Raw genomic sequence first — 12,495 nt, forward strand, 5'->3', positions numbered from 1 at the left:
AGGGCATACAAGCTGTAACGGAAATGGTATTATAGATTAAACCATATTCTTTTTTTTTTAATCTTTATAACGTGTTTCCTTTGATGCCTATTTCAAGGTAAAGATATATTATCTGCAGGTTTCGTCTGCACTGGCTCTTGATCTCCATGAACATATCTAAACTTAGACACGTCTCGTTCAATAATTTTCCTCTATGCTAGATTGTGAGCATAGAACCTTTCATAGCAATGATAACTCCAGGGGTAGGGTCATATGCTGTTTCAAATTTATTACGTTGTTTCCGTTTTAAGCACACGATCTACAAGTTTCAAATTATTTGGCTGAGCTCTACGTTTTTTATTAGCGTATATTTTGTTTTTCGATTTTGATAGACTGTCCCTGTCTCGAATATCTGTGTCGTTGTTGTCAAATGTCATTTTTTGGTAATTTCGTTTTTAATTTCCGTTTAAAGATCAATTCACTAGGAGCTTTTTGGGATGTAGATTGTGGTGAATTGCGAAAATTCATAAGATATCTACTTCACGCTCTTTTATAATCTTGTCTAGATGCTATCGCTGTTTTAATTGATTTGCAGTGGCGCCATTAATCTCCCAACTATTCCATTTGCCTGTGGGTGCATTGGAATAATTCGTTTATGTTTAAATCCCGAATTATCAGCAAAATCTCTGAATGCCCGACTTTGAGGTCCATTGTCCGTTTTCACTACCTCTGGATATCCGAATATCGAAAATATCGCCTCTAATCGCGATATGACTGTATCTGCGGCTGTCGATTTGATTCTTTCAACTACTGGAAATCTACTGTAGTCACATATAACAACTAGTAACATGTAACCGTCTGGAAATGGTCTACAAAAAGCAGAACTGCTTTAACACCTCTCATGCTAGTAACGTTGGTTTGATCGGATCTGGGAAAAAATCGTGTTGATGCAGCTTGGCATACAATGCATGATTTACATATTTCTTCCACCATTTTATCCATATGTGGAAACCAACAATCAAAAGATACATTAGGGGGTGCAAGAGTGCCCCCTTCTACTTGGGTTTTTTGAAGAGAAGGCGGCAGCCAAGGAAATTTTGTAAGAGCTTGGTCGATCGACGTAACATGTAACCAACGCTGAAAAGCCTTTGACTCTATCTCAATCCATTGAGAAGTTGAAGCACTTTGAAATCAGTTTTGGTGCTGCTGGAAAAAACATCGATCAACGCAAAATAGTGATTTTTGGCAATTTCGTGATGTCCCCTTGTTGCAATGATACAGGAAATTTAAGATCATGCAGTAATGGATTGAAGATACATGTAAATCTTTTTTCTCCAGCTTCTATCCCTGGAGTCCTGTTTATAACCATATTTATAAAATTGAGTATTGCCCTAAAAGGAATTTTGGTAAGCTTTACTTGTAGTATTCCAATAATTAACGATTCCAGCTTCCAATTTTCCACGCAATCGTTTTAACATGAATTTAATTTGTGCTACACACATGTGACCTTTGAACTATGCTGGAAATTGATACTAGCTTATTGGTTTGTCATGATCATATGACAGCGTAGAGTTCCGGAGGCGATTCGATGAGGCTCTCAATGGGGAATATAACGACGCCAAAATAATAAAACAGTTTAAAGCGCGTTTTAAATAAAAAAATTTAAATTTAAAGAATAAGCAACATATGTACAGTATTATAAATTCGTTCTTATGATATGTATTCTGTACAATATTTGCTCATTGTACATACTATTGTTATGATAGATCTATAAGGCAATAACGGCTTTCCACCTAAACGGTTTGCTGGGTTAATGGTCTGTTATATAATGCAGTTCTTTGTTTCAGCAAGCACTTGTCAAACCATCTCGCCGACAAACACTTTGAAGATCACCCAATGGTTCGGTGGCGCCTTATTAAAATTCACATGTGCAGCAATGTATCAACTAAAAGGCGAAAAAACGCTAACATGTGACGGGTCTGAATGGAGTGCACCGACACCATTGTGTATCCGTGAGTTCACAATGTATTTATCAGTAAAACATTTGATCACCATTAACGGTTAAAGGTCAGAAAAATAAATATGAAATTCAAATTGTATGTAAAGGCAATTGAATATTCATAAAAGGGATTATACATAAATGAATAAATAATGAATCTTGCAAGCATAATCTAGGCCAGTATATGTAAGGTCAAGTCGTTAATGATTTAGAAATGTCTAGATTTGTCCAGACCATGTCTTCTACACATATCTTTATGGATGTATTAGAGTCATAAAACGTAGCGTTGCGCACATAAAGTAGGTCAAGTTTCAAGATCGCTTTTAGAGATCAGCGATAAATACTTTTTCAAAGTGAACCGCTCTTACATAGAAGCATTGTTATATAACTTGGCACAAATGTTAATCATTGTGAGGCATTGCGTTAAGTGAAAAAAAAATAGGTCCCGTTGGCAAAGTTCAAGGTCACGTGCATATGTCCAAAGTCTACAAATTGTGAGTGTCGTATTTTGTGACAAAGTGGCACTTTTCCTAGTACATATATTTTGTTAATTATCAACATGTTGTTTCTACAAATAAGAATGTACTAAGGTACCGAAATAGATCTATATAGAAAGGGCAAGTGTTTGATGACTATTTTTAACCATACATCATAGGATTTTCTGTATTTCACCTATACGACGTTCACGTGTCAGATACGAAGTTTCTTACCAGTGAGATATATGTCATATCTATCCAAACACATTTACTTATTTGAAGACACTCATAAGGTAGTCAATTGAAGATATCCTGCAGGAAAATTTATGTAGGATAAAGTTCGATATTTTCTCGGTTTAAGATCAATTTTCAGACACTTTTATGCCGAAAAATATGCTATCATTCACTTTGCCGATGTAGATTCCTTCGTGAATTTCAGCACGGGCTACAACTCGGTAGCATGTAATTGGGATATTTTCATTATCAATACAATGTCACAAGAATCCGAAAAAAATATTATATTTTATTTTTAGCGTGGAAGCCACCAGTTTCATGTGACTTTGAAGACCCGGAACTTTGCGGGTGGTCGCATCACGAGAAAAATGATCAGGACTGGAGATGGAATACCGGAAAGACAAGTACGTCACGGACGGGACCTAGCCATGACCACACACTTGGCGCTGGAGGAGACGGTAAGGTGACATGGCACTAACATGTTCACGAAACAAGCCCAGGGTAGTAGGATAATGGCGGGCTGATCAATTTAACTCTACAATAAATCTATTATAGTATCTCTGGAGTTAGTTCGTAGTATTTTATGCTACATTTCTGCTTTTTAAACCACTTATTAAATCAAAATGTATCAGTGGAGTCTAAAACATGGCCGTGATAGTGAAATAGAACAGAACAATTATTGTACATCATTAAGTTTATGTAATACAATATAAAATGGTTTTAATTCAAATATGATTTGTATTTTCACTGCCCTCATCGCCGATGTTAAATGAGAGGTTTACAATAATGATAAACTCCGATGTAATGGAAATACAGTTTGCCTTTGGATTTATACTTTTATATGCTTTGAAATGTATAAAAATCAATTATTATATGAGGTTTATAACCTTGATAAAGATGTTAACTGATTAGTAGTTTGTGCATACATGTACATTATAGTATAATTACCATATACCAATCGCATCTTTTCGGACCTTTCTGTCAAACTACGAATAATGAATATTAGCCGAGATTCCCCGATTGATGTCTCGTTGATGCTATATAGATTCTTGCTTAAAACTGAAATAAGTCAACAAATGGCGTTCTTCCAACGGGAATGTTTTAAAACTATAAACTACATGTACTTTAACCAAATTTTGCTTACTTTAATAAAACACAAACAATAGAAATAAATTATATGTGTATAAATACATGACAATAACAATATTTATTATATACTTATATATGAAATATTGATGAAATAAAATGCGTATTTTCATTTTCCGTTTTGTAAAAATTCATTGTTCACTGTGGTGAAACATATTTTCCGTATTTTTACCAGTGTCTTGCAAGACTATTTTCTTCAAAGCTCTGCCAGTACACAAAATTTAAGGGAAAGTCTTTCAAACTGTAATATTTAAAAAGAGAAAAATGTATATAATAAACAGAAATTTGAAGTTTTTTCTATAAATACATGATTTATTACCGTCTTGTGGCATGAAAATTATCATATTTCATCCGTGGCTACCGCCACTCATGAAATATTTATTTTCATACCACGCGATGAAAAATAAATTATCATGTATTTATAGAAAAAACTTGAACATCCTCTACGTACATGTTTGTTTTTTACTCTTGTAGGACATTACATGTATTTTGAGACCTCGAGTCCAACAAGGTTTCATCATAAAGCGATTTTACAATCTCCATTATATCCGGCCAGCTATAGTAAACAGACTTGTTTCACGTTCTGGTATCACATTTTAGGGGAAAGTGGTAAGTTTTTAAAGTTTATATCGATCTTTGTAAGGCAGAAATGTTTCCACTTAAGAACTATTCTTATAATAAATAATGTATTCTTCTGATAACTTTGACGAAAATCTTTTGTAGTAAATTCAATCTCAATGCTGTAAAGTAGTTGTTACATACACGTGTTATTGAATTTAATTAAGTATGAAAGCATAAAACTTATTGATCCACACGTTTGTCTGCTTCATGAAACTGACAAGTACTGGCGTCATAAATGGGTACATGGTCATGTCCCACCCACATGATTATTACCCTATAGGATGGTTCGGACCCATCATCTATGGGTTAAAAGGCAGACATTTAACCACTAAAGTCAAAATATCGCCTTAAAATGAAATTGTGTTAAGTTGAGACAGCTTCTCCGCAAGTACCTAATTACTTTGATCATTTTTCTTCATTAATATACAAATATAATTGTTTGTTGTTCTAGCCTTGGTTAAATCGAACCTGTTTCATGAAAGCCGGGCATTGATCTTCACTGTTTCAGATATAGGAGATTTCGAGGTGTTTGTTAAGCCAGAAAGGGCGCAAAACTTATCATCACTTAACGCCTCGTTCCATACAAATGAAGATCGAGGCGACGTGTGGTATAAAGAGTTAATCCGGGTGAAAGAACAATCAGAAACTTTCCAGGTAAGCTACTCGTCTCGCTTCATTTGTTTATCAGGGTGAAAGAACAGTCAGGACCTTTCCAGGTAAGCTACTCGCGCCGATACATATGTTTATCCGAGTAAATGAACATTCCAGACTTTTTCAGGTAAGCTACTCGAATCGATACATATGTTAATTTGGGTGAAAGAACAGTCAGGAATTTCCGGTTAAATTTCGCCTTTCCCGAGGTTTGGACCCGTGAATCCCCTTTCACGTTAGAGCTTACGATCACTAAAGACCAGTTGACGATCACCAGTAAGCTCTGGTCGCGGACAATCTTTCAAATCTCTTACAATGATCATCGACAGTCGCAGGTTTTTCTTATTTAGGTCCCACAACCAATTTCAGTCTCAGAGATGTTTTTGAGCTTGCACAAAAACCTACCTGCGATCAAACTGGTCGCTAGTGATCTTATAAGATCTTAGGCTGTTGCACTATCGTCATTACGTAATAAACTTCAATTGATGTCCTTCTCACTCGGTCGCAGGTAGACTTTCCAAAGTCGTAAGATCATCGTGTGATTTGTAGCGACCTGTCTTACGATCACCCATGATCACAAATGACAACTAGCAACTTTGCTACGATTAGTAGCAACCGTCGTACGATCGTCAGAGACTAGTTATAGATTTCCTGTGACCAGACACAGAACACGTGATCTAACATTATTTCAAGCAGGCACTTTACGGTTCATTCCTCATACGCACTTTTTCTTCCGTTGGAGTAACATCGTCATGCTACCAAAAAGTCAAAGGGTAAAGGAAAAGTCTAGAAAAGGACCAAACACGACTCTGACTCTAAGGGTGACACTGAAGAGCAAGTAGTAAGCCAGCTATTCGGCAGGTCCAGGAGTCGAGGACGGTGACGGTGAGGATGATGGCGATTTACTACCCAAGGTCAAGCGTACTAAGTTCTCTGAAAATATCTCTTGTTAAGTGAAAATCCACTATTTTATGACCAAACACTAAAGACTTCAAGAACAAAGGGAAAGAAAAAGAGAAAGGCTACTTGAAGATAGGCCAAAGAGCTGGATATGTCTGGCTCGTATACCATAATTAAAGTATATACATGTAGAAGTTAATGAAGTCGCCTTGGGCTTCCCTCTCTAGCTCTACCATCCAATTTTCATAATTTCCAAAAAGCAACCTGCCAGCAATCCAAGGGCGGACCCAATATCTTGTTGATGCAGCTGCATTTGCAGTTGTATCATCTGCAGTCTCCTTGGTACGTCGGCCATAGCAATTCTTGGGTGTTTACTCTCTAGCTACTGTGATAAATGTAAATGTTTCACTGTAAAGTCCGTATTTATACCTCCAATCCATCAGTCTTTTTTAGGTTTTTGTTAATCGCAAAGCTGTCGTGTAACAATCTTACGACGGTTGTCTAGTTGTCTAAAGACTGTCTTGAGACGTCAAAAATCTGTCAAAAATCGCAGAAATAATGGGCATGTTGAAAAATCAGTCTACGACGTTGCGGCAACCTTGCGACGTTAAGGATTTGTACGGCTGTCTTGCGGCTGTCGCACGAAACACAGCGATTTTCGTCAAAATGCGTTTGTATGGCTGCCGTAAGGCTGATGTGATAGAGGCTTTAGTAATCGTGCGATCGATGGTCGTACGACAAATTGTAGTTGATCGCATGACAGGTCACGGGTAGTCGTAAGTAATCCCAGACAACCTTGAGGCATCGTACGTTTGCTGACGTAAGGCTGATATGATAGAGGCTTTAGTAATCGTGCGATCGATGGTCGTACGACAAATTGTAGTTGATCGCATGACAGGTCACGGGTAGTCGTAAGTAATCCCAGACAATCTTGAGGCACCGTACGTTTGCTGATGACCTGTCGTGGGATTGTCAATGACTGGTCGTACGATAATCGCGGAAGTAAATTTATCTGTGCAAAGAGGGTTAGGTTGCAGACGTAATCGTAAGCTCTAGTGTGACTGGGGTTTAACCATCTTATCTACATATAAGTAGGGGAATGTGTCAAGTTACCTGAATGAGCATTTTGTGAAAAAATGTCTATTTTCATCGAAAAGTCTCCCGTTACAAGTTCAAATTTCTTTAAAACTTTAAAAATTGCTTCAATACTAATCAAACTTTACACTAATATTGACTAAACCATTGCCGTTGTAACAACATGCTCAGTCTTAAATTTCCTGTTACCATGGCAACGAGGGACTTCTCAAAATTTCCCAAAAATCACTATTGTGCGTTGATTTTTACAATCAAAATCGATTTCAAAGTACAAAGTCAAAGGCTTTTCAGCGATGGTTACACGTTACCTTATTTATGATCGAGCTGGGGTCATCTTAAGCCTCTCACAAGTCCAGAATTTTCTTGGCGATGAGAGGGGGTTGTTGCCCCCTTCAAACCCCCGAAACAGAAGAGGGAACATCTGCCTTCTGGCAGCCCCCTGATAAATCGTTTACATAGGGGCGACGCCCAAAAAGGGTCACTTTTTAACATAACATTTCTCAAACAAAAACAAGTGTTGGATGCCTAAATAAGGCTTTTTTTGAGACAACAAAAAGGGGGTGAAAAAGGCGTTAAAAGGCGTGTATATCTGGTAATGGGTTAATGTACACAAAAAATGGCTTGTTTCAGATATTAATGGTGGCAACACGTGGGACTGGGTTAAGGAGCGATTTCGCCTTTGATGATGTCTCTCTGGCGCGCTGTGCAGGTTGGTTTTTATATTCAATTTACATATTTTTTAAGTCTAGTACCTATGTATTCCTATGATTTATATCTTTAGAGTGTCATTGTGTAATTACAGCATATGAATTTACTGTAGCCGAACTGTATGTAAATGCGCGAGAAAAAGCATCTGCCTTACACTAATGTAAAATTTCAATTTCGACAGAAATCCACTTCATTATATGTACTTGTGTTAAAAAACTGAAGACACGTGGACTTTTTTCTAGTTATATAAAAATGTAACAGAACTATGCACACATAACTGAGTTAAAACTATGACGTCACCACGGGGGAGGAAGTGTTACACGAGGGATGGAGTTCTTATGATAACTTGTCAAGGAGTTCTTGTGATAACTGTCACGGAGTTCATCGGAAAACTATTATATATACTGCAAAAACACTCGTCAAAAATGGTAATTTTCATCTGTAAAAAGTAAGTTTTAGGTGCTAAATTAATCTTTAATGATTAAGCTTGCCTTACATATTGCATTATGTGTCAAAAACTAATTCATAGTCCATTTTTCATCGCCTATTGCTTAAAATCTTGTAGTTTTGAGTAAAATTTCCAAATTATTTGCCAATTCGCAAGTATTGACCTGTTTATTTCAAGTCTTTATCCTTGCCATACATAATTACCTAATTATAATGCAAATTGCAAACATAAAGCCCCGACTAACAAATGTATACCCGATTTTTCAAACGTCCCGGAGTTCTTGTGATAACTCAAAATATGTCCTGGAGTTCTTATGATAACTTTTGTTACTGCCAATGTGTTTCTTGTGCTAAATCACGCCATGTATTAGCGTTTTTTATTATTATACCCCCGCACAACGAAGTTGTAAGGGGTGTATACTGGAATCAGCTTGTCTGTCCGACCGTCCGGACGTCCGGCCGCCCGAACGTCTCCCCGTCAGTCCGTCGGTTTTTCCTTGTCCGCCCAATAACTTGAGATATCTTTGGCCCATAGTCTTCATATTTGGTATGGAGGTTAGTCATGATTAGAAGATGACCCCTATTGATTTTGGAGTCACTGAATCAAAGGTCAAGGTCACAGGGGCCTTGACTTTAAAAAGCTTGCCGCCCAATAACTTGAGATTCCTTTGGCCCACAGTCTTCATATTTGGTAATGGAGGTTAGTCATGATTAGAAGATGACCCCTATTGATTTTTGGAAGTCACTGAATCAAAGGTCAAGGTCACAGGGGCCTTGACTTTAAAAAAGCTTTTTGCCGCCCAATAACTTGAGATTCCTTTTGCCCAAGTCTTCATATTTGGCATGGAGTTTGTCATAATTAGTCGATGAACTTCCTATTGACTTTTGAGGTCACTGGGTCAAAGGTAAAGGTCACAGGGGCCTTGTCTAAAAAAAAGCTTTCCCGCGCCAATAACTTTAGTTTCCTTTGACCCACAGTCTTCATATTTGGCATGGAGGTTAGTCATGATAAGTTAATGACCCCTATTGATTTTGAGGTTACTGGGTCAAAGGTCAAGGTCACAGGGCCCTTGACTAAAAAACTTGATTTTAAAATTTTTCACATTTGAAGCAGGAGAATACATATCTTAGCAATGCACTGGCTTAGTAACCTCAGGTTTGGCAGGGTGGTTGTCCTTGAGTTTCTAAATGGCCACTGTTGATTCTGACAAAGTGGTATGCGGGGGTATTCACGCCATGACAGTGGCAGTTCTAGTTCAATAAGGTTGTAATACTTATAAAATATAATACGCTCATCCTAGTTTTTTTGACACCATAATGCAATATGTAAGGCAAGCTTAATCATTAAAGATTAATTTAGCACCTAAAACTCACTTTTAAACGATGAAAAATTACCATTTTCGACGAGTGTTTTGCAGTATATACAATAGTTTTCCGACGAACTCCGTGACAGTTATCACACAAGAACTCCTTGACATGTTATAATAAGAACTCCATCCCTCGTGTAACACTTCCTCCCCCGTGGTCACTTTTTTGAAAAAAAAAGTCGTGAAAGAGAGCGCCGTGGTGTTACATGCTAATAAATGCGGTATAAAATCGGTAAATGTGCAACTTGCAAAATGCTACCAAAAACGAATGTGTGTTAAGATCTGCGCCGTTGTTTCAAAATTTGAAAATAATGTTATCAACCGTGTGCCTTTTTTTAATGATCGACATCCACTCATCAGCAAGAATAAATAACGCTGAAAACCGTTCAACGAAATAATGTTTAGGGTTTTGTGCTATAGTACCTATGAAAAGAGTAAAACTTAATGCACTAAAATTTTTTTCGTTGAAGTTGTGTTTTCAGCCTTTTTTATTTTTGTTGATGAGTGGATGTCGAATGTCGATGTAAATCATTAAATAGAGGCGAACGGTTGATGAAGTTACTCAAATGTTGAAGAGATTTTCAAATTTAAATACCATATATCTTTAAAAGGAAAGCATTTTTGAAGGTAATGGTTTTGGAAATATTTAGTGACAAAATGTTGACGTTTACGAATCGTATTTTAAAATGATTTATTATCATGAAGAAATGTAAGATTTTTGTGCACATTTAAAAAAAAAATGCTACATTTCATCAGAAAATGTGGTTATTTTTTCAATCAAAATTCTCACGTAATGGTAAAAGCTGGCAGAGGACCTAAAAATGTTTAGCATGCTCCTTTAGATGTTGACTAGTTATCCATAACATTGATTTACTCGAACACATCAGTTGGGATATGTTAAAGATAGATAGATACTGAGCGCCCTTGAAATTATGGTTTTATACCGACATGTATAAACTAGTACGGCTGTCGTCGCGTTAAACGGTTGTCTTCCCATTTGATTTGTACGGTGTGATTTGGGAAGCGTTAGGACACGAAAAATCCAATTATGTCCATATATAGTACTCGTTTAGGACGGGTACGCTTTGAACAGTCAAAGTCGTAAATGTGCCAGGAAATCCGACTGTAATGCATATTTGGTTGCTCGTAATGGTTTTATCATGAATCTAATCATATTCCGATTAACTCTGTGATTATAATATCATGCAGTTCTATTAAGCGTCTGTCTGAACGACACAGGACCATACAATGCTTCTTGGCCAACAATCAGTGTTATGTACGGAAAAATGACGCAAAATTTGCCGAATGTACACAAGCTCTTAAAAATAAATGATTACTAAGTTTTCTATGCATTAAAATATGTTTAACCACGTAAAAAACACGAATTTGTCATAAACACTACGTTTAGATGTATACGAGCTGTTTAATTTATTACGCGGTAAATGTTTCTTTAGACAATTCAACCAATTCACACTCAGGTTCTTAGAAGGGACATCAATTTTTAAATGTATTCCCTTGTTTTGTGACTTTTCTTTGGTATAATTAATTTGCACAGTATGTATGAAATGAAATAACCTTACTTTTCTCATCAAACCAGTGCGGTGACACAGGGGTGACATGTGTGTGTTTTTATTTAATCTCAATGCGCACGCGATAACTATGTCGTGGCCACCACGACATAATATTTCGCGCGAAAACACTAAAATATCTCGTGGCCACGACTTTGTTACCCGTGGCCATGACTAAGTTAACCCGTGGCCACGAACTTTAGTAACCCCATTGCCACGAACATAGTATCTCGTGGCCATAAACAAAGTATCTCGTATGTACGAGAATAAATAAAAACACACACACATGTCACCTCTGTGAACACCGTAAGCCAGTGATGTTGTTGCCTCTTTATATATATTTGAAACGCACTTACCCCAAAATAAATCAACTACCTAAAATTGATCGCAGTTGTTTGTTCAGAAGTCAGTCAGTCCTTCGTGAATAGTCGTGAGATAGTGTTGTTAAAGTGTATCTTATTGTGTTTAGGTTTTAAATGAGCACCGATTTGTATTTCAGATAGCAAGTCAGGAAATTAGCTCACCAACAACTATAAAACAATCAACGGTAAAATTAACAACAAGAACGATGCCACAACCCACAACGAAAAAAACAACACATCCAAACCTACAACAACAAAAACAGCAACAACACAAACAAAACAACTACTACGCAATCAGGGTACAAAAAAAAACCGGCTTTAAGTTTAATTATATTGTATTATATCAAAATATACAAACAATATACAATTTCATAATTTTACAAACATAATCAAGCGTACATACAAAAGGTTTGCCAAAACTTCTAACAACATTTATCGTGGGCCCTTCCCTGATGTTAGTCAAAAAAATAAGTTTATACTATTTTTATTAATCAATTCTATCGAATTTCAGTTTTTTTAATTAATTTTTCAGGAAGTAAATTTTAACAAATGTTTTATAAATTATGTAAATATAAAAAAATCTCATGAGAAAAATAAAAAAATAGAAATATAGATAAGCATTATAATACAATTATGATTCTAAGAATGATTAAGTTAAGTTATTTAAATGTATAAAAAATATAAGTTTTTAAAAAGTCAATAGTGTTCAATTTTAAGTTATTTATGGCTTTTGAATTTTAGTATTTTAAGTAATCAACTTTTGAGAAAAAAATTATTAAATAATGAATGAAATAATAAAATTATTGTAATAACAAAAACTGCAAATAAATAAATAAATACGAAGATATTGACCACACAAAAACCCTGTTTCAACAAAAATTTACTGTTTCAGCAGTAAAATGTCTGATTTTATTCAATTAGATCTCTTGCTTGATTTAATAA

General features: G+C 36.1%; 1 protein-coding gene across 1 annotated transcript in view; it reads left to right on the forward strand.

Moving 5' to 3' along the window:
• LOC132759594 (MAM and LDL-receptor class A domain-containing protein 1-like) overlaps positions 1–7,810 on the forward strand; it is a gene marked incomplete at its 3' end in the record, with an annotated part of 60,997 nt that extends 53,187 nt beyond the window's left edge. Inside the window, exons 3-7 of the mRNA XM_060751408.1 lie at positions 1,827–1,991; positions 2,988–3,146; positions 4,309–4,443; positions 4,964–5,109; positions 7,732–7,810. Coding sequence (XP_060607391.1) covers positions 1,827–1,991; positions 2,988–3,146; positions 4,309–4,443; positions 4,964–5,109; positions 7,732–7,810 — 684 coding nt within the window. The remainder of the gene's footprint in view (positions 1–1,826; positions 1,992–2,987; positions 3,147–4,308; positions 4,444–4,963; positions 5,110–7,731) is intronic.
• Positions 7,811–12,495: the final 4,685 nt, after the last annotated feature.

This window comes from Ruditapes philippinarum, unplaced genomic scaffold (genome assembly GCF_026571515.1).
Source record: "Ruditapes philippinarum isolate M1 unplaced genomic scaffold, ASM2657151v2 ctg2621_1_1_1_1, whole genome shotgun sequence".
In the NCBI taxonomy this organism is placed as follows: domain Eukaryota; kingdom Metazoa; phylum Mollusca; class Bivalvia; order Venerida; family Veneridae; genus Ruditapes; species Ruditapes philippinarum.